The sequence below is a fragment of the Miniopterus schreibersii genome, assembly GCF_964146895.1.
Source record: "Miniopterus schreibersii genome assembly, chromosome: 12".
Classification (NCBI taxonomy): Eukaryota; Metazoa; Chordata; class Mammalia; order Chiroptera; family Miniopteridae; genus Miniopterus; species Miniopterus schreibersii.
The window spans coordinates 15,494,154-15,515,735 of NC_138112.1; the positions used below are offsets into that span (position 1 = coordinate 15,494,154).

A 21,582-nucleotide genomic window follows, 5' to 3' on the forward strand; every position below is an offset into this window, starting at 1 on the left:
AGAAGTTATTTAAAATTATATCCTAATTACTTTTAAACAACACTATTCATAGCTTATTCAAGTTTATAAATAAAGTATACCTTTTCACAAAATGTAGTGTGCCATTTTCTCAGTTTTCTATTCTCAGTGGCAAGTCGGTCAGCAGCACTCTGTAGTTTCTGAATGTAGCCTTCTAATTCATTAGGATTATCCCAAGTAATTTGTGACTTTCCCCCACTTCCTGCTTTTGAATTCTGAAGTACAACATATGACATTCAGTATTTATATACATTACTTTTTTCCAAAAAATTCAATATTCTATATCATAAATCCAATAATTCCTAACACCGACCTGCAATAAAAAGTGCATATATAATTTTTCTATTTTATAAATAAGGCAATCTGGCCAACACTGAGTAGGTTAGGGTTAGGGTTAGGCCCCATTCCTTCCAGGTTCTCCCTCTTACAAGTAAAAAACCCTGTACTTAGCATAACAAACAAGCACAGGAAGAGTGAAAGGTAGAAATAAGACAGACAGCTGACAAACCTTGGGAAGGAAGCAACAGGACACCTGGTTTCCTTACTGTCTCCCATATCTCCGGGAAAGGACACCGGAGAAGCCTCCAACCTGGAACTACCCATAGGGACAGACAAATAAAGCTCCAGAAAAAGCCTATTTCCTCTAGCCAAAGGACTAGGAAAATAGTAGGCTAACAAAAAACCCTTTTAGCAATACCCAGCCTACTCCAGCCAACACAAATGGAAAAACCACCCCTCTCTGATATTTCAGTGAGACCAAGTGGAGGGCTCATCTTCCATCCCCTGCTGGGCAAAAGCAGGCAGTACTCAAACTTCCTTGCCAAAGTAAGGTCGATGGGCTGAACTATCCTGCTTCTTATGAGATTCTTAAATCACATTTGATTTTTGAAACACTTTATAACACCATCTGATGTGGTGCTCCATATATGACAAATACATAGGAGGAGAGAGGGTCAAGAGTAATAACAGAAGTAAGGTTTCTAGCCCTGGCCCATGTGGCTCAGTGAGCATCATCCCAAGCACTAAAAGGTCACTGGTTCGATTCCCAGTCAGGGCACATGCACAGGTTGTGGGCTCGATCCCCAGTACGGGGCGTGCAGGAGGCATTCATCGATGTTTCTCACATCGAAGTTTCTCTCTCTCTCCCTTTCCCTTCCTCTCTCTCTAAAATCAATGAAAAAATATATTTTTTTTAAACGTAAGGTTTCTATACTTCACTTGAAGTAGTAAATGGTAAGACATAGCAAGTTTCTGGAATATAGAAGACCCTCAATAAATAGGTGATGACTAAGTGAAACTAAACAATTATATAATAAATTCGATAAAATACTCTGTGAATCAGTTCAAAAGCATTTATTGGTAATTACTACATACAACTTAACATTGTATTCCTTGAGAATATGAAAACAGAGTCCCTCCAATATTCTACAATATAGTGAGTGGCCAGAAAATTATAAAGAATCTCATAGTTTCTAGTTAATTTTAAGTCTGAGTACTAATGTGCAAAAAAGGGTTGACAAAGCAAGTCTGACTGTTATCCCTTAAAAGGCCTGCTTAAAAGATTGGCCCTTGGTAGGCACTTGGGAAATTGGAGTTTGGGAGGGTACCCACCACACTAACTTTTAAGTGTGGCTCACTGTACCTAAACAATACGGTTTATGCTGAACACCTGACTTTCTTTGGGAGCCTGGAATTTGGGTACATACTAGGCTGAAGATTCCTACATGACCAGCCCCAGATAAAAACCTAGGCACTAAGTTTCTAATGGTCTTCCCCAGTATGACAATGATTCCCTGTGTTACAACTTCTTGCTGGGAGAATTAATCATGCCCTATGTGACGCCACCAGGAGAGGACTCTTAAAAGCTCCCACCCGGTTGCCCCAGGTCTTCACCCCATACCTTTCCTTTCACTGATTTTGCTTTGCAACCTCTCATTGTAATAAATTATTGCTGTGATACAACTAAACCCTGGTGGGGTCCTGTGAGTCCTAACAAATCTCAGAACCTGTGGGGAGTCTTGAGGGCCATGACGCAGCTAGTAATCCACTTTCAAATAAAAGAATAAATGGGTACATTCCTCTTCTACATAATTTTTCAAATATCTCGTGTTTATGAAGACTAGAAATGTAGACTGCAAAAAGTTAGCAGTCACATAGTAACATATACGCTAAACCTGTTGTGGGTTTTCCTAATTTCACACATGTGGATATTTCAATAAGCACGATAAAGAGCAAATAAACCTTAAATTTGTATCTGTTACTGGTTCACGAGTGCTCATTCATGATTAAAGATGTTAATCATTTGTCATGCGTTCCAAATTCAATGCCATGTCTTTTGGTATCATTTTACTATGTTTTAATTTTTGGCTGTACAGAAGTTGTGCACTGAAATATACTCATGTTCTCTTTTAAAATAAATAAATAAAATCAGGAGATCATGGAAAAGTACGTCTTGTGTATAAGGATCATCTGATGCTTCAGCGAACAGATACTTCAGCGAACAGATAAATATAATGGCATATTTATACATATTAACTCAATTAATCAAAATGAGCACAAAAATATGTGTAACATTATAACCATTTAAAATACACTTGGAATGAAATGTTACTTGTTAAAAGTGAAGGGAGTCACTGGGGAGCAAAATAAAGCCTCAGATCAATGGTTATACTGAGCTAAAGGGTATACTAAAAAACTAAGAAATAAGAAACACTTCACATGTAAAAACTAATTATAATAACATGAAAAGTCCATTTACCTTAATTATCTGTTCAAATGCTAAGGCAGATTGTAACATCATTGGCCTCTGACTTTGAATCATTTGTTGATCGATAGAATTGTAAAAATGTGCCACCTACAAAGTAAAAGTGCAATTAGCAAAGATCAATAATAAATAGCACACTTAATTTTTCTTCATTTTAAATTGTCTGAATGGAAATAATAACTTTTCTCAATTTTAAGATTTAACAAAAATACTTTTTTCATCTCCATTACAGCATTTATGCATGTACTATTATATACAATCAACAAATATGTCTTGGGTTCCTATAATTTGCCAAGTAGTGTCTTGGGGGCTGATTAAAAACTAAGATTATAAAACCTAGTCCCTGGATTCAAAAAATACAGTCTCATAGAGAACATAAAGGAACCCAGTAAAGCATGTTAAGTGATAAAAAAAAAACTGAACTCTTTATCCTTGCAACTCTCCAAACCTGTCCCTTCCTTTTTCAGCATATAACACAATGATTTCTCCATTTCTCAGACCAAAAAAAAAAAAAAAAATCTTTGCACTGTCCTTACTCTTCTCTCACATCCCACATCAGTAAAGTCTATTGACTAAATACTATGAAAATATATACTGAATCCAACCACTTCACCCATCTTAATCAATCCCATCCGAATCTAAGCACCTTCATCTGTTGGCAAGACCAGTGCAGCAGCCTCCTAACTTGTCTATTTCCAATTGGACCTCCTATTGTCTAATGCAGTCTCCAAATCAACCAGAGTGGTCCTTTCTTAAACATAAATCATATGCCTTTTGCTTATGTAAAACCTTCTAATGAGTTCCTAATACATTTGAGAACAAAGTTCAAAATCAGGAAACCTAGAAGCAACAGAGCTTAGACTATTACAACAATCTGGCTATGCTGTTATCTACCCAACAGCATACTTACTGCTCACTCCCTACTGCAGCTAAATATCTGCTCATAAGTAAAGACACATACAAACAGATTTTTCCAGTTGTTCTTCCAGGGTAAATACAAATAGTATATGACCATTCATTCATCTTGTGAACTCCTATTGTGTTCAGCTAAATACTTAGGACACAAAAGTGAACAAGACTCTCTGCTTTTGAACATGTAGTTCCTCTCTCTGAAATGATCACCCATCCCAACCCCTTGTGCTCTTAATAAAACATACGTATACTCTCACAGACTCACATCAAACACCACCACTCTGTAAAGATTTATCTGACACTATGCCTCTGCCCTACCCAGGAAAATAACTGAAAATTACCATCTGCTCTCACAGGACATTCTGAACATCTATAATACAGTACTCATAATATATTAAATATTGTATCTATATGTTCACATATCTGCCATCACTGTATGAACTGTAATGGGATAAATATGGGCTTTGGAGTCAGGGAGACATGGTATCAAATCCCAGCTTCATAACTTGCTAGCTGTGTGGCACTGGGGAAACTGTTACAATTATGATCCCCAATTAGACCAGTGACAAGATTAACATAAATGAGGCATCTACCAGAAGGCTGGATATTTAAGTGAGAACTCGGTGTTTAGCTTGCTCTCTCCCACTAGACCAGTGGTTCTCAACCATAGCTGATTTGCACCCAAGGTGACATTTGGCAATGTTTGGAGATATCTGTGACTGTTAGGACTAGGCACGTGCTACTGGCCACAGATACTGACAATGAACAAGACATCGCCACAAGAAAGAATTGGCACAAAATGTCAAAAGTTGAGAAACCCTGCACCAGAGTATAATATGTTCATTAACATATCCTCACTACACTGTTCCTGGTGGTAGAGGTGCTCAACAAATCTTTGTTGAACAAAAGAATAAGTGAAAGATCAAATACACAAGACACTGTTCCTGCCTCTAAATCCTAATAATCAAGTGAGAGAAAAAATGAAAAAAAAAAGCCAGAGTAATTTGCACACTGCACACAGAATAAGGAACCATCAACTAAGAGAAGACACAACAAAGAACGTGAATTTTGAGTTTGAAATTAAAGGAAGACCTTGAGTTTTCTAATCAGAAAGAACAGGTATCACTGCATGGAGACACATTCAAAGAGCCAAGTTTTGTGTATTACTGAACTACAGGTTGCAATGTGAGGGGGAAAGTACAGGTGGTAAAGGTCACAACCAGTGAGGTTAGTTAGTGCATAATTAAGAAGGGCCTTGTATACTATGCCAGAGATAAGACAATGAGGTGATAATAGTTGGTTTTAAACATGTAAATGATATGATGGCAACATGCTGAACGGGTAGACGACCAAGAACAGAGACCAGCCCACCAGCATGGTAATTTTCTAAGAATCTACCCCTTGAAAGCAGGCAGAGGACCCCTTTTAATTAGAAGGTCCTTTGAGACCCATGCAAGTAACATGAAAGATGAAAAAAGAGAATAGTCTATTTTTCTAAAAGTTTTTAAAATGAAAAGCAATAATAATACCTTAAATTATAAATGCCAATATAGTTTACATAGCAAATTTTATAACGTCGTCATTTAGCAAATCAATTTCACAAGAGTTAATGGTGTCATTCTATTAGCCTAAAAAAGTCAAGAGTAGAAAACAAATATTCTAAAGCAATCAACTCAGGATAGTCATATTTTCAAAAATATAATTTCATACTTGTTTAAGAATAATCGCTTGCTTGCAGAATTTCTGTGCAATGTTTGCAACTTGCTGTATTTTGGCAGGAATGACAAAGCCAAGTGCAGAAAGCTGACGAACTTCTCTCAGAAGAATCACCAGCCGATCCGAATAATGCACTTTTAATGAGCCATCGTTAGGATCTAGTTCCATAATTCTACTATTAGCCTCAATACTACAAAACAAAATGAATGACTTTTTAAGTTTCATGTTCTCACTCTTTGGACTGATGAAAAACAATAGTTTTTACAACTTTTCTGTAAATATAATGTTAATTTGAGGTTTAAAAAAATTTTTTTAATTATAGTTTTCAACTGGTTATCTTTTTCACACAGTATCTCACAGTTCAGATCTTGATAATAAACTGTAATAGCTAAAATATAACATTAATATTTCAGCCAAGCAGTTTTGAATTCAGAAAAATCAATCTCTCAACCTTCACCTAAGACTCAAAACTGACATCATATCCACCATAAAGAAAAAAGGTTTTGATTCATTTTCTAAAAGGTTTTTTTTTTACCCTTCTTATTTGGTTCTTTGATACTTTTATTAAAGGATCAATGATAAGAACATCAAAGTGGTAGGAGTAGAGATAGTCAAATGTTTCATTTCTCTACTCTTTGTTTCATGTCCAAGGACTGTCCTTTCTTTACGTTTCTTGTAAAGGCTACAACTGCATATTTTACACTAGGGCACTCAAATCAGCATAGGTTGTCAAAATTAAACTGGACTAAATTAAGCATAAAGTACTATAGTTTCATGACCTTTCTTTCAGGATCAGGTTTATACAATGCTCATTCTTTTAAATCACTTCCACAATCAAGAGAACCTGCAGGTCTTACAAAGTAAGCTACTGAAAGACAAAGAACGAATCTAGTCAGCCTATTTAGTAACACATAAAATAAGCATACTTTAAAATGGACTGAAATGATTGAGCCAAAACTTTCCTATATGAACACAGAGCCTGTCAGAAAATTATTATGGTGATCCTTTTTGCTTTTATTCAAACCTAATCTTCAAAATTAGCTTCTATATACCAGCATATACTGAAATATGCTCCAAAACAGTGACACTATGGGAAAATGAATTTTACAAAAAATTTTTAAAAGTGGGAGTCAGGGTGTTTCATTGTCAAATGGGAAACAAACACCAGGTTGAACAAAGTTAAACAGGCTCTTTACAGCAGGCCTAAGTCCTTTTGGTACATGGTGGATCTCCACCGGAGCTACAGTGATAAGGGTGTGCATTTATTCCAAAATTAGTGGATTAAAGAAAACTTTTTTGGGGAGAGGGGACATCTCTCCTACTTCAGGTTCAGGGTAGAAAGGGAAAAAGTTAAATGGAGTGAAGTTAGAGTCAGTAAGCCCTAGCATATTTCAGTTCTTCCTCCACAACCAAAATGCAATATAAAGGGGGAAAAATTATTTATTCAGTTTAAGAAGCTACCACTTTTGGCCTAATTATCCTTTTAGCAATATAGGGAAAATAAACAGAATTTCATATTATAGACAAAGTTAATTTTAAAAAGTAACAAGTTTCTAAAAATACGCACAATGATATGCTGAGAAAGTGTACCAGGAAAAAGAAACAATGGTTTTTCTAGACCATCCATTTTAAATACCCATTAGAAAAATTAGGTTGACCAATTAAATTACATTCAAAACATATATAAATGCCAGTAACAAAAAATTATAGACGGAAAGCCTAATTCCAAAAAGGGAATCTGAAGCTCTAGGGAATAGACCTGAGAAACGGGGGGACGCAGTCAACCAACTATATCATCAAACTGGCAACCTGAATGACTTAAAAGTTGATAAACAAAAACTAACCAAAAAAAAATCAAAGGAGCAGCAGGAAATCTGAAGGAAAAAAAAGAGTAGAGATGATTAATTCCATCTTGCCGTTTGGATTAAAACATAAGAAAAAAGATTCTTGTTGAAGATTTCACTGTTTAGTATATTTAAACTTACCACAAACCCGATCTAGAATCAGACAAACCAGACTGAATGTCCCTGGACCAATCATCAAATTGCTCTTGTTCGTACAGTTTAAACTGCTCTAAGAGATCTTCAGCATTTCGATGGAAAGACCGAAATCCTGACAAGTCAGACAAAACAGCCTCTGCTATCTTGATGGTATCATCCACCTTAAGGGGCAAAATTACAAGAATAGTTATTATTTAAAATCTAACAAAATTAGCAGAAAATAAGCCCCCTTCTCTGATCTTTGATTCAGAAATTATTTTCCCATTCATCTATAAACAGTACAATAGAAGGTTTGCCAGCGAATATAAAAATATCAACCCCTAGTTTGCTTCTGAATTATACCGCCTCAGGATGGCAAAACACACAGGATAATGCATACAAGGCATAATCTGAAGGGTAAGATAAGGTAAATTCAAGTGAAACTCCCCCCAAGAATTCAGCAATACTCCTAAACACGTTAAGCAGCAGTTTGGACCCTTTGCTAAATGCTCTGGTTAATATCTCAAACAACAGTTAGGCCAATTTGAATGGCAATTTAAAGGAGAGAAATTCCTTTCCTTCCTAACTGTACAAAGAACAATGCAGCACCTTGGAAAGCTGACAAAAGTTAAGCAGAAGAATATTCCAGAAAACAAAACATCAAAAATACAAACTTGAGTAAGTAACAATCTCAAACACGCCAGCCTTACTAATGCTTTATATCTGTGCAGTGTGAAGGGTAACCCTCCTCTTGCATTTATACATATTTTTTTAATCCTCACCCAAGGATATTTTTTCCCTTGATTTTTAGAGAGACAGGGAGGGAGGGAGGGACATCGATGTGAGAGAGACACATTGATTGGTTGTCTCCAGCACGAGCCTGCAACCCAGGTACAGGCCCTTGACTGGGCTCGAACCCAAGAACCTTCAGTCTGAGGGCTGATTCTAACCACTGAGCAAAACCGGCCAGGGCTTCTCTTGAATATTTTTTAAGGCACATTCTTACCTGGAAACCTGCAATTGGAATGATAAATGACTTGATAATTATCTCTATACAAGGAATGAGAAAAACTATTACAAACTCCCTCAGCACGCTTTTTCAGAATTCTACATTTCACATGAAAATTAGATGGGTATGCCAAGGAAAACAGAAAATGTCCTTTAATGTTTTCACCACAATTGTAGAGGGACTTCTATACTACTTTAGCACATTTTTCAATTACTGTTCTTCAACTTTTATTAAAATAAATACCTTCAGTTCCAACTGGCGAACCCAAACTATATTATTGACAACTTCTGAAAGGTTTTTGCCAGAAAGTGGTCCGGATGCATCACCGGGAACTCCTCGGCTTCGATTCTCAAAGTCTGATCGAAAATCTATAAAATTTAAATCAAGTAAATGATTATACACATTCAGCAAAGATCTTCTAAAGGCCTTCCATGTTCCAAGAACTATGACAAATGTAGACAGAAAAATAGTAAGAATTGTTCCCTTACCCTCGGGGAAATTGCCGTATCAAATAAGACAGAGAAAAAAAATAACGGGTTAATTTTTTTTAAATCTGTCATTTATAACAGAAATAGTAAATTAATATTCAGCACAAAAAGGTCATAAAATGTAGTTTTAATCCTAAGTGGTATACAACATAGAAAACAGTAACCTACAAAAATATTTTCTCCAGCAAACACTATAGTCTCTGATAAACTTTTACCTTTAACTGAGTCCACAAGCCTTGCCAGTAAAGTTTCTCTTTCTAACATCAATTCTTTGCTTATAATTGGACGCTTCACCAACTCTTTATATTTCAAAAATGCTTGAAGAAGCTAATATAAAATAAAATAAGCATATGTTTATCCCAAGTGGATTGACTTGGTAAATACATATATACATCTCCTAAAATAGCTTAAAGAAAGTTTTAAAAGTAAAATATTTCAGTTTTTACCTGCTGTGGACTATCTTGAATTTCTGAAATATAATTTTTCAATTTTCCTGCTATTTTTCGTTCCACAGGTACAATAATTTTTTCATACTGAGACACTGCAGCTTTCCATAAAGGCTAAACAAAATATTGTTAGACTTTAATATCTAAAAAAATCCACCTTTAAAAACAACAACACAAACAGGAAATTATATTTAGAAACATATATACTCAACCTCAGTATATGGATTGTATTGCACTGGATTCAGGCCAGTAAAAGGTTCAAATACTCGAGCCAGGGTTTTCTCTTCACTAGCAGGTAAAAAATAGAGAAGCTTCTCATGAATTGTTCTAACAGCTAAGACCTAAAACAAATATTAAAACAACAAATTTAATTAAATCAGTGAATCTGCACAAATAGGTCTAAAACCTAAAGATACTGAGCAAGAATTTCTTTACCTAGGTCCTCTGAAAGAAAACTGAAACTATAATTTTGATAATTACTACTCATCAACATTCAAAGTGGTGCACAAAGACACACTGTATCAACACATCATCAATCAGTGTGTTCAAATCTTATGAAAAAAATAAAATCTAAGTATTTTAAAACTATGTTTAAAGCTCATTTAAGTTATAACTTCTCTCCTCCTTAATATAGTACTTCTGATTTTCATAATTCTGCATTAAATTGAAATTCTGAAAATGAAACAATATTAACAACTCTATTATGTACAATTTACAAATAGCAGGAAAACAAGTTATTATATTTTGTATTTAAAATTTCCCCAACAATCAAAAGGTAATCAAAAAGGTCAAATAAAAACACTAATCTTCCATTTGAGTAAGAAATATCAGTACAAAGTGATTTATTTTTATCTTCCTAAAAAGTAATCCTGTCTACTGAGAAGGCCTAAAAGCATTGATAACTAAGTAAAATTTAACATTTTTCTAACCATTTTTCACTAAAAAGAACCAGGCTCTTTGGAGAAATGATTAATTCCAGATATGAGACAGAAAAATGTAAAAGATGGGCTGGTACGTTTGGGAGGACTTGAAAGTAAGGAAATTGTCAAAGAAATACTGGATTCATGTAAAAATGACACAAGAGCCAACTTACAGGGTGCACTCACTGCCTACACATAAAACAATTTAAATAAAATAATAATAACTACAATGGATGGAAACATAAAATATAACAACTCATGGGTTCATAATACTACTACTGAAAAACATTTCATTGATTGCATATGAAACTTACTATGATACTTACTTATTCATTGTTTTTAAAAAGTGATAGAAGAATTCTCTATACTGCTATTCTTATACACACTTTATTTCAGGGTAACTAATAAACTGATGAGGAAAAGTTCTTCCATCATCACTAACAAATGTAGAAAGAACAACAGAATTAGAAAATCCCCATTTTACAACCTCATGATCATTAATGGCTGCTAAAATCATTAAGAAAAAATTGGAGAGCATTATAACAGATGGATCAGGCTAAACATACCAGAACCCACATATCAAACTAAAGTGGAAAAGTACCTATGAAGCAGCTGAGACAATCAGGAAAACTGAAAACTGGTTAGATATAAAATAACATTAAGAAAGTATTGCCCAGTTGGGCATGGCCCAGCAGTTGAGCATCAACCTAGGATCCAGGAGATCACGGTTTGATTCCATCAGGGCACGTGCCCAGGTTGTGGGCTCGATCCCCAGTTGGGGGGGGGCGCAGGATGCAGCCAATCAATGACTCTCTCATCATTGATGTCTGTCTGTCTCTCTCTCTCTCTCTCTCTCTCTGTCTCTCTCTCTCCCCCCCCCTTCCTCTCTCTGAAATCAATAAAGATATATTTTTTTAAAAAAAAGAATATTATAATTTTGGTGAATGTGATAGTGGTACTGGGGCTCTGCATTAAGGGTGAAAGTATATGATTTCTTGAATTGGCTTTAAAAATGCTCCAGAAAAAAACAAAAAACAAGAAGGCAAGGTAGACAAAGATGAAATAAGAGCTGAATAATATCAAAGGCTGTTGAAATTCAGTAATGGGTACACTGGTATTCGTTATTTTTTACTTTTAAATATGTTTGAAATTTTTCATGATGATGAACTTTTTTAAAAAATCACCACAGAACCATAGTTGCAGAAAAGGAAAAAGTCAGCTTTGCAATCTTTTCATCATCTCATTTTGCCTATCCCTCCAAGATAAATGTATGTCCTATACTGAAACTCCTAACTAATGAAAATTAAGCAGCTGTTTCAAATATTTCCACTGAGTAACCCCCTAAAAAATCTGTCCTGTGCCCGGCCGGGCGTGGCTCAGCGGTTGAGCGTCGACCTAGGATCCAGCCGATCGGGGTTCGATTCCCGGTCAGCACACAGGCCCTGTTGTGGGCTCGATCAATGACTCTCTCATCACTGATGTTTCTATCTCTCTCTCTCCCTCTCCTTTCCTCTCTCTCAAATCAATAAAGATATATTTAAAAAATAAATAAAAAATCTGTCCTGCTTAAAAACAATTCCAATAGCCAATAGAATGTCTGAGAGCTTACATACATGGACAAGAGGGTTATCTTTTTTATAACAAAGAACAAAATAGAAGTTCGCACCTTACAAGTTGAACGGTCACACATCAAAGAAAAAGAAAGGAGGTGGAAGCCAGCCCTCGGTGAATGCCCACTGTGCACCTGGCGCTGCACCAGACGACTGTCACGGACTATTTCACATGACCTTTAGCCCTTATACTCTCCCCAAAATAGGAACAGTTTCTATCAGATGTAGTGCTTACTAATTATAAAATATGTTCATAAACACACGAGGGCCTACTTCACACTTAAAGACAGAGTCGAGCCCTGGCAGGTGTGGCTCAATGGACAGGGTGTAGGCCCTCGAGCCCAAGGGCTGCAGGTTCGATTTCGGGTCAAGGGCACGTAGCTGGGTTGCAGGTTCTATCCTGGCCCTGGTCGGGCACTTACAGGAGGCAGCCAACCAATGTCTCTCCCTCACAAGGATGTTTCCCTCTCTCTCCCTTCCTCTCTTTATCTCGGCCTCTCCCTCCTCCCTCCCTCCCACTCTCCCTAAAAAGCAATGGAAAAAATATCCTCAGGTGAGGATTGAAAACAACAAAAAAAGACAAAGAGCCAAATAATCAAACGATACCTCTTCAAGGCGTTTGCCAAGTTTGTCAAGTGTTTCAGGGAAGTATTTTTCATTTTTCCACTGATGAGGAACATAGCGCTGCCACACCTGACCTGTTAGATGATTACAGGCGATCACCCACTGCTCACAAATTGAAATACCAGCTTTCAGATTTTCTTTCACAAGATAATAAGGATCTTCCCATAGGTTCAAAGTTCCCAACTTTTTCTGAACAAATCTTCCAAATGAACCACCTAATAAAACATAAAGCAAACTTCTTAATGGAAATGTCTTTTTACAAAATAATTATAAAATTCATGCCTAAGACAAAATTAACATACAAATTAGTAAACTAAGGTTCTATGAAATACCACAATGCACACCCTTAGATTAGCACTGACAATAATATTTTTCAAAAACTAGAAGTATTTTTACATCTTGCAATATATCATGTACATCTTTAAAGTGTAGAAATATATATACATTTTTTAAAGGCTGCAGAGCCTACTGTATGGATATAGCACTATGTAACCAATTCTCAATTGCTATTTGTTACAAACAATGCTGCAATAAATATCCTTATGTACTTGACTACTATTTCCTTAAGATAGTAATGAGAAGGGCATTCTCTGAGTCAAAAGTATTTGCACTTTCAATATTCACAGATAAGCCAATGTAATATTAAAGAACTTTACAGTTCATTGCAAAATAAATTCTAAATTAACACATGAATAGGGACTAAAAATCTAAGTAAATTTACTTGTATTAATGATCAAAGAATTTGACACATGATTTAAATTAACCAACTATGTACAAATATCTATTTAAATAATTCTATATGACTTGCTTTAAGAGCTACTTGAAGCAACAATTATTACTTTAAGGAGCATTTTAAGTAAGAACTTATAGGGAAAAAAACAGAAAACAAAATAAAGCAGGCTTCCAAAATTTCAAAAGTTTATTCTTTACTAGTACCTATGATATCTAAGAGATGTAACATTCGTGACTCAGGATAATGCTCATGCTCTGTTTGTCTCCACACGTCATCGACAACATCCCGAGTAGTCTCTACCAAGTCAACGACTTCCAGTAAGGATAGAGTGTCCAAGTTATAAAACTCCTAAAACCAAAATGCAATCATTTTTAAACATAATCATACCTCTACCTTGGGCAATATAGTCAAAGTGCTCTGGCTTTTCAACTGCTACAACTCTAACCTTTGCCATATTATTTTCTCTTCCTTCTTCTACCAGATGACATATTATTTTGTTATGCAATTGCCCAGGAAGTTCCTTCACAAACATAAATTTCATGAAAGCCAGAAAAAATAAGAATTGCAAAAAATCTATTCATTGATTTTTACCCTTGACTTAATTTTCTTTAAATTTGGATTCATTTATTTACCCAAATAAAGGTAGCCTTCATGCCATATATACACTACCCGGTGTAGTTGGCATATTTTCATTCATTTACTGTATTATATAATGTTACCAATAATACAATCATAGTATATGGCTTATTATTCTACACTTCATCACTGTTACAAAAAAAGTTTAAAATCATTTCAAATACTTCATTAAAATAGAACTGAAATAATACTGGAAACAAATAGAAAATTACTTTGTGTTTATTTTGAAAAGAATAGAATTCTGGTGGGAATGCAGACTGGTGCAACCACTATGGAAAACAGTATGGAGGTTCCTCAAAAAATTAAAAATGGAGCTGCCTTTTGACCCAGTGATTCCACTCCCAGGAATGTAGCCTAAGAATCCTGAAACATTCATCAGAAAAGATATATGTACCCTGATGTTCATAGCAGCACAGTTTACAATAGCTAAGATCTAGAAACAGCCCAAGTGCCCATCAGTAGATGAGTGGATAAATAAGCTGTGGGACATTTACACCATGGAATACTACACAGCTGTAAAGAAGAAGAATCTCGTACCCTTTGGGACAGTATGGATGGACCTGGAGAATATTATGCTGAGTAAAATAAGCCAGGCAGCGAAAGACAAATAACACATGATCTCACTTATATGTGGAATCTAAAGAACTTAATAAACTGATGAACAGAATAGATTCAATGACATGGAAGCATAGATGAGACTGATGAATGTCAGAGGGATGGAGGAGGGTGGGTGGGTGGAGGGGGAGAGAGTAACCAAAGAATTTATATGCACATATATACAACCCAAGGACATGGACAATGGTGGGGAGAGGGACTGGGGAGGGGGAAGGAACAGGGTGGAATGGGTCATTGGGGAGAAAAAGGGACATCTGTAATATTTTAAACAATAATAAAATTTTAAAAAATAAAAAAATAAAAAATAAATAAAAATAAATAAATAATAGAATTTTTATAGCCATAATTAAAATGGTCACTATTTAACCTCTCTGTAGATACATCAAGAAATCAGTAATCATATAAGTATAAAACTAAGACTTGTAAATTACAGATTCCTCCAAATGCTAATCTGAATAAAGTGAACATTCTTTCCAAAGAACATATATTACCTCCTTGTAGATAAACCTCTACTAGTGCTTTAGGCTTTTGCTTTTCCCTATCTACCTGCAGAAAAGTAATTATGTTTGAGAAATATTTACGAGAGATTACAATCTAACTTTGAAAATGTTTAGATTTTTAATTTGTACTCATATTAAATACACACCTTAAGTAAACCTTGCTATATACGAAGGATATATTTTGTTCCCAACCATCAAGTAATGATTTTAAAACAGAGATAAGTTTATTAAAAATAGAATTCTTAAATACTTTTATCAAAAGCCTAATATATAACATGTATGAATTACATACTCTTGAGATTGTTTCAAATAATTCTTTAAAATAAATGGCTCTTTCTTTACTAATCTGTTTATTTCCACGATGAGCTTGTTCTATCCAAAACTGGAACTCATCATTTGGTGTAAGAATACCTGAAAAAGTGAAAAGGAAAAAAATATGTCAATTGAAAATGAAAAGCCAGAAGGTTATCTAGTTTACTCGCTGATTTTGCATATTTCCTGTATTCTTGAGGATGCATTGAAAAAGTCTTAGGATGCATTGAATAAAAGTTTTATAATTTCTATCAACAGAAAGTTCTTACTTGAATCCACCAGAAACAATAAGAGCACCAAGTTTATACTTCACATCAAGTTTATTGCTCGAAATGATTCCTATATGCTTTTGTAAACCAATCATACCTATACTATCAGTCTTCTTACATCTATGAATCTGCTTCTCTAACACAAGGCTTCCTAAATCTAACTCCAAAACCATTCATGCTATTGAATATTACCAAAATGGAATTGATCATGAACCAATCAATAAATGTTTGCAATTTAATTTCAAAATACAAGCAAATTAAAATAGTTTTACTTTTAAATTTGCTTTTAAATTTTCCAATGAACTGGATAATCTCTACTTGCATAATCACATGTAGAAATAAATTCACTATTCTTTCTGGGTGTGTGGAATTAAAAAACCATTTAAATTTACTAATTGAGCAATGACTCAAACTATATCCAATATTTTAAAATAATGATTTTATACATGTCATGCATTTCATATTAACTGTTCATATGAGTAATAATTTATAGACATAAAATTGTGATTAGTTTCCGCTGTTGGCCATCGAGTCAATGTTAACTAACCAACAATACATATTAAATAAAGTATTTTTAAACAGAAACATACATATAACAAAATTATGTGTTTAGCAGTTGACAAAAATGCTATGTATGACCCAAGGCTCACAGGAACCTAACCCTGTAGTTCCCCCCTAGGACCTATGGTTCAGTATTTGCTAATTCAGTGTTCACGGTGACTGTATAGAGCATAAGTACTGCAAATAACAAGAATCAACTATATTTTCTGTTTCCTTGAATTGTACATTGTTAAAGATTACATTTTCAGCTTCAAATCCATATAGATCTATTCATAAAAAAGCAGCTCAGGTTCAGAGAAGATCCAAACATGTGGACATAAATCTTTGAAGAAATATATTAACTTACTAATGTACTAATAAGACACTTGTTTTGATTTTCTTTGATTAAGCTATCATTATATACCTCGTGTGTCATCTTCCTTAAATTTCAATTTTGATAAATTAGTGTCTGATCTTCGTAGAACCACACCCAATCCAGCTTCTAGTTCACTCAAAAGATTCTGAAGTTTGGGATCAAAGTTTCTGCTCCATTCCTGATCCTAAATAAAAACAGACAGAGCAAACAGCGATCAAAAGCTTGCCAATCAAATTTACTTCCTAAAACACTATCAAAGAACTAAGTCCACATACACCCGTTTCACTTAAAGCCTGACACTCTCTCTCACAAAGGAGAAAAAAAGTGCTTATAGCAATGTAAGAGCTTAAGAGGACTGCATTTTATGTCTTTATCCACTTTCTCTATTTGTCATCAAAGCTTACTTTTTGTAAAAATTTTTAATTAAAATATATATTTTAATTTAAAAAGCTAAAATACTAATATTAACAGCATATAAAGTAATACTTATATTTGATTATGAAAGTATTTATCCAAATAACCTAAGTTACAAAACAACAACAACGACTATACAGCTACTTTACTCACCTTTAACAGCATTGGTGCAAATACCTGCCGTACTGCCTGATAAAGGGAATTTATAGGTGATTCTAACATAGAGGAAACAAGAATGTTGTTATGTAGATTCTGATCTGTAATCACTTCAGGTCGCAGTTTGAAAAACACCAACACTTTATCCTTTGTGTCAGCAGAGTCAATCTAAAGTGATAAAGAAATGATTTTTAACATTATCTTCATAAAAGTTCATTATTGAAAGAAATTTCCCCTAAAATGTTGTATCACTGCAATGTTATCCCTTGGGAAAATAGTTATTTTAAAAATAATTATATAGCATACTACAACCAATCTATCTCTGCTCCTGAAGAATACTTGGTTTTTGCCCTGGCCGGTGTTGCTCAGTGGTTAGAGCATCAGTTGGTGCACCAAAAGATCAAAGGTTCAATTCTCCATCAAGGGCAGGTACCTGGGTTACAGGTTCAGCCCCAGCCCCTGTCCTGGTCAGGTAAGGGTTGGGACACATGCGGGAGGCAAACAATCGATGTGTCTCTCTCACATCAATATTTCTCTCTTCCCCCTGCTCCCTCCCTTCCACTCTAAAAATCAGTGGAAAAAATATCTTCAGGTGAGGATTAACAAAAAAAAACAAAAAACTGGGTTTTAAAAGGTTTCCCCACTTACATGTGATTGTATCATAAAACTGTTTTGATAAGTGATTTATAAACAGAAAGCACTGTCTAAATATTTATGGCATACACGGCTAACTACTGCACTCCAGCCACTCAGATGAGAGCTGTGTGCCCAGGCACACAATGATGAGCAGTGCATGTCTTTCCTCTCCTTCAGAGTCTATAACAAGGGTTTTAATTACACTCTTACCAGAAACTAGCACTTTAATAGGTTCTTTTTAAGTTGTACATAAACTCAAAAGTACCAAAAGGAACTTGTCTGTCTCCTAAAATCATCTTTACCTGAACCAAACATTTTTTCTTTAAGTATTTGATCATCCAACTTTTTCCTTAAATTACCACATGACTAGATTACTTAAAATTGGAACGGAATGAGCTAAATTGGAATTTACTAAAGCAAACATGTTTAAAATCGGTCACAGTAGTAATTAGCTCATTAGCTGAAAACTGCATAAGAGAAGTTTTTGCATTATATACACATTTTCAGTTATCATTTCTTTTCCAAGGAAGAGAAGTCCATGCATTAAAAAGCTCTCAAACAAGGTCACTGCTGTGTGTGAAAACCAGATTATAGATGAGTGAGTTTTCACGCTTTTTTTTTTTATCCCAATCATTATACTTTTTAGCTGCTAGGACGGAACTGCCATTTATTGGTGTAGCTGCATTACTCAAACTCTCCTTTCCACCCATTAGAATTCTATTGGTAGTATAATCATTTTATTCCAATTACAAGCAAGTGGGATAAGCTGCAGATCTGCAGATATGAAAAAGCCACTCTTTAGTAATTAAGTAGGTACATACCCTTGTACTTCCTCCTCTCTATCTGAAAAAAACCCTCAAAAAATACACATTTTACGATCATACTTTGAAAACAGCAACTATGGTCACTGGCCAAGGCTCCCTGGGGCACCAGTCAGGACAATAAGTTTTGTCCTAGCCAAAGTCAGAGTTAAAGCAAAGGTTCAGTTGGCCACAGCTGCTCATCATTCCCTGAGGAAAGGAAAACGAGTCCACACACTTAGCTGCCTCTCCTCCCAGTTTCTCTATCATTGGCAACTATTTCTCCCTCTTTTTTTCCCTTCAGTCCTCACCTGCAGATACGTTTTCATTGATTGTAGTGAGAGAGAGAAACATCGATGTGAGAGAGAGAGAGAGAGAGAGAGAGAAACATTGATCGGTTGCCTCTCTACCCACCCAACCAGGGATCAAACCCGCAACCTAGGTTTGTGTCCTGATTGGAATCGAACATGCAATCTTTTGGTGTAAGGGAGAACACTCCAACCAAGCCACCCAGCCAGGGCAGTGGCATTAACTTGTAAAAGCTATAGCTTCAGCCCAGCTGGTGTGGAGCAGTGGTTGAGCATCCACCCATGAACCAAGGGGTCACAGGTTTGATTCCAGGTGTGCCCTGGTTGCCAGCTCAATCCCCAGTAGAGGAGATGCAGGAGGCAGTCCATAGATGGTTCCCTCTCATCGGTGTTTCTCTCTATCCCTCTCCCTTCTTCTCTCTCTAAAATGAATAAAAATGTATTTTTAAAAAGAAGTTATAGCTTCAACTTTCAATATCCAACCCAAGATAGATGTTCACAAATTCAAACCCCTCCTCATCTTGTTTTCCCATGATGCTCTAAACTTTCGGTGGTATTTCCAACAGTATGTCCCAATTTTATAATTTGTTGAGTATGTGACTATATCATTTTAGGCTGTTGGAGTGAGGCTCTGGAAGGCAGCGGGGGGTCCTAATCTGAATTACACTACCTATTAGAGAAGTGGAGTAGTTAACACTTAGGATGTAACCTTTGTGCTTTACTTTTCCTCAGCCATAAAACGGAAATAAAAAGTCTCTTAGTGTTCTTGTGAATACTAAATGTGCCAATACACATAAAGTGCTTAGAAGAGTGCCTGACGGTGTAGAGAGAAAATAAATGTTAGCTATGACTATCCATCGTTTCTATATCTTCACAAACCCACCAAGCCTAGCAAAGTGCTTGGCAAATACTGTGTTCAAAATAAAAATTTATTGAAGAGAAGTGAATTAAATCCAAGGCTAAAGATTCATCGTGAATGGGGTGATTCGATCATCCTACAAAAATGTACCCAATGCTTGGCTGTGTGTCAAATACTGTTAGACCTAAGAATGTGGGTGAACACAAGGGAAAAAGGTTTAGAAACATGTCTATGGTTTGTTATTTTTCATCCACTTATGATCCACTTTAATGTGTGAGGCAGTTTTTTCTGTGTATTACTCTAAGGTGTGTGTGCATATAAGGTGGATAAGGTGGAGGGCTGGGTTCCAGGGCTTCCTCTCTGCTGCATATATATATATATGTGTGTATATATACACACATATATATATATATGCACGTGCGCGCACACACACCTATATATGTTTGTTAACTTATTAACATGTATATCCTGACTGCAGATGCAACCGTTTCTTGAGCAATCCTGCCAGGGAAGGCAGCAGTGCAATAAATAAATCAATACATCACATATCGTACATCAAAAAAGAATTTAAACCTTGCATATAATTATTTCATATTTCCCTCGAGTAAATGTAACCCCCCAAAACTGCACGAGAATTGGCTTCCAAGAACCTCAAAAGAGAGAAGAGAAAAATATGTTTTACTAACTAAATAAGGTATATGGTGGAGGGGGGGGTTGCTTGCCTGCTTGTTTTAGTTATAACCCACCCACAGTCCTTATGGGGGTAGAATGGAACTGCCCCGTGCAGGGGCGCGGCCAGGAGGCCTCGGCCAGGCCGGACGCGGGCCGGGAGGCGGCCTTCAGCTCCCGAGGAGGGTCGGACGGGGAGGCCGCCGAGCGGCCCGCCGCCGCCGCGGGTCCGACCGGGGGCGTAAAGGGAGCTGGGCAGGGGTGCGGCAGCCTTACCGCGTTAGACAAGGAGATCAGGGCGTCGTCGCAGCGCTGCACCCGGAGGAGCATCTGGTTCCCGTCGTCCAAGAAGTTGTTGATCTCGGGACTGTGGTACAGCAGCGGCTGGTCCCAGGCTCCCGGCGCCAGCCCGAAGTAATTCTGCGCCGTGGTGAAGATGAACAGCTTCCGAACGTCCTCGGTCCCGCCCGCCATGATTTTGGAGAAGGGGAAAGGGGAGGGCGGACGGGAAAGAGCAGGAAGAAGACGCCGGGAATGAGGGGAGCGAGGAGCCGAGATCGGCTCCAACCCAGAGCCCGCGCCAGGGCCCGCGGAGCTTCGCGGTTGCCAGGGGCCGTCGCTATGGCGACGGGGCTGTACGGCGCCGCCGCCGGCGCGCAGCGGACGTCGCCGTCTCGGGCGCGCGCGCGCAGGCTCGCCGAGCCCACGGACCGCCCCTGCGTCGCTTGGCGGCTCGGCGCCGTCGCGGAGGGCGAGGGATGCCGAGGAGTTAGCGCCGGGCCGCAACGCCTGCCGTTCAGTCTTCCTGCAGCTTCCCCGCGGCGCGTTGTTAGGGAAGAGACGCCCGTCCTCACGGGCTGCGGCGGGGCCTGGCTCTGAGGGCTGCGTTCCAGGGCTTCCTCCCCGCCGCGCCCGCGCCCTACAAACCACTCGGCGGCCGGCTGCACAGCTGCGAAATGGGACATCCCAGCTCGGTTGTCGTGAGAACTTGCAAGATTTCCATTTTTAAAGACACTGATAAAAGTAAGAGCTCAATGCAAAATTAAGAGTTCGTTTTCTCAATCTCCCTCCTCTCTCATGTGCTGGTTAATTTCCCACCATTAGGGGGTTTTGTGTGCGTGTTTCTAATCCTCACGGAGGGTTTTTCCATTTATTTATTTCCCTTAACCTTTACTGCTGAAAGTATTACAGATGTCCCCTTTTTCCCGCCATTGACCCCCCACCCCGGCCTTCTCCGCCCGGTTGTCCAGGGCTCACTGATTTCTGGAGCGCG

At 37.1% G+C, this 21,582-nt stretch overlaps 1 protein-coding gene across 2 annotated transcripts in view; it reads right to left on the reverse strand.

Moving 5' to 3' along the window:
- DYNC2H1 (dynein cytoplasmic 2 heavy chain 1) overlaps window positions 1-21,323 on the reverse strand; it is a 244,420-nt gene extending 223,097 nt beyond the window's left edge. For both annotated transcript variants that reach the window (XM_081152801.1, XM_081152800.1), the window contains exons 1-14: window positions 20,586-21,323; window positions 17,035-17,205; window positions 16,516-16,651; window positions 15,263-15,381; window positions 13,423-13,567; window positions 12,469-12,701; window positions 9,545-9,673; window positions 9,333-9,446; window positions 9,102-9,213; window positions 8,642-8,766; window positions 7,396-7,571; window positions 5,405-5,600; window positions 2,777-2,872; window positions 81-233 (exon numbers count right to left, since the gene is read on the reverse strand). In XM_081152801.1, the coding sequence (XP_081008927.1) occupies window positions 81-233; window positions 2,777-2,872; window positions 5,405-5,600; window positions 7,396-7,571; window positions 8,642-8,766; window positions 9,102-9,213; window positions 9,333-9,446; window positions 9,545-9,673; window positions 12,469-12,701; window positions 13,423-13,567; window positions 15,263-15,381; window positions 16,516-16,651; window positions 17,035-17,205; window positions 20,586-20,783 (2,103 nt within the window). In that variant the 5' untranslated portion in view covers window positions 20,784-21,323. The remainder of the gene's footprint in view (window positions 1-80; window positions 234-2,776; window positions 2,873-5,404; window positions 5,601-7,395; window positions 7,572-8,641; window positions 8,767-9,101; window positions 9,214-9,332; window positions 9,447-9,544; window positions 9,674-12,468; window positions 12,702-13,422; window positions 13,568-15,262; window positions 15,382-16,515; window positions 16,652-17,034; window positions 17,206-20,585) is intronic.
- Between the last annotated feature and the right edge of the window lie 259 nt (window positions 21,324-21,582).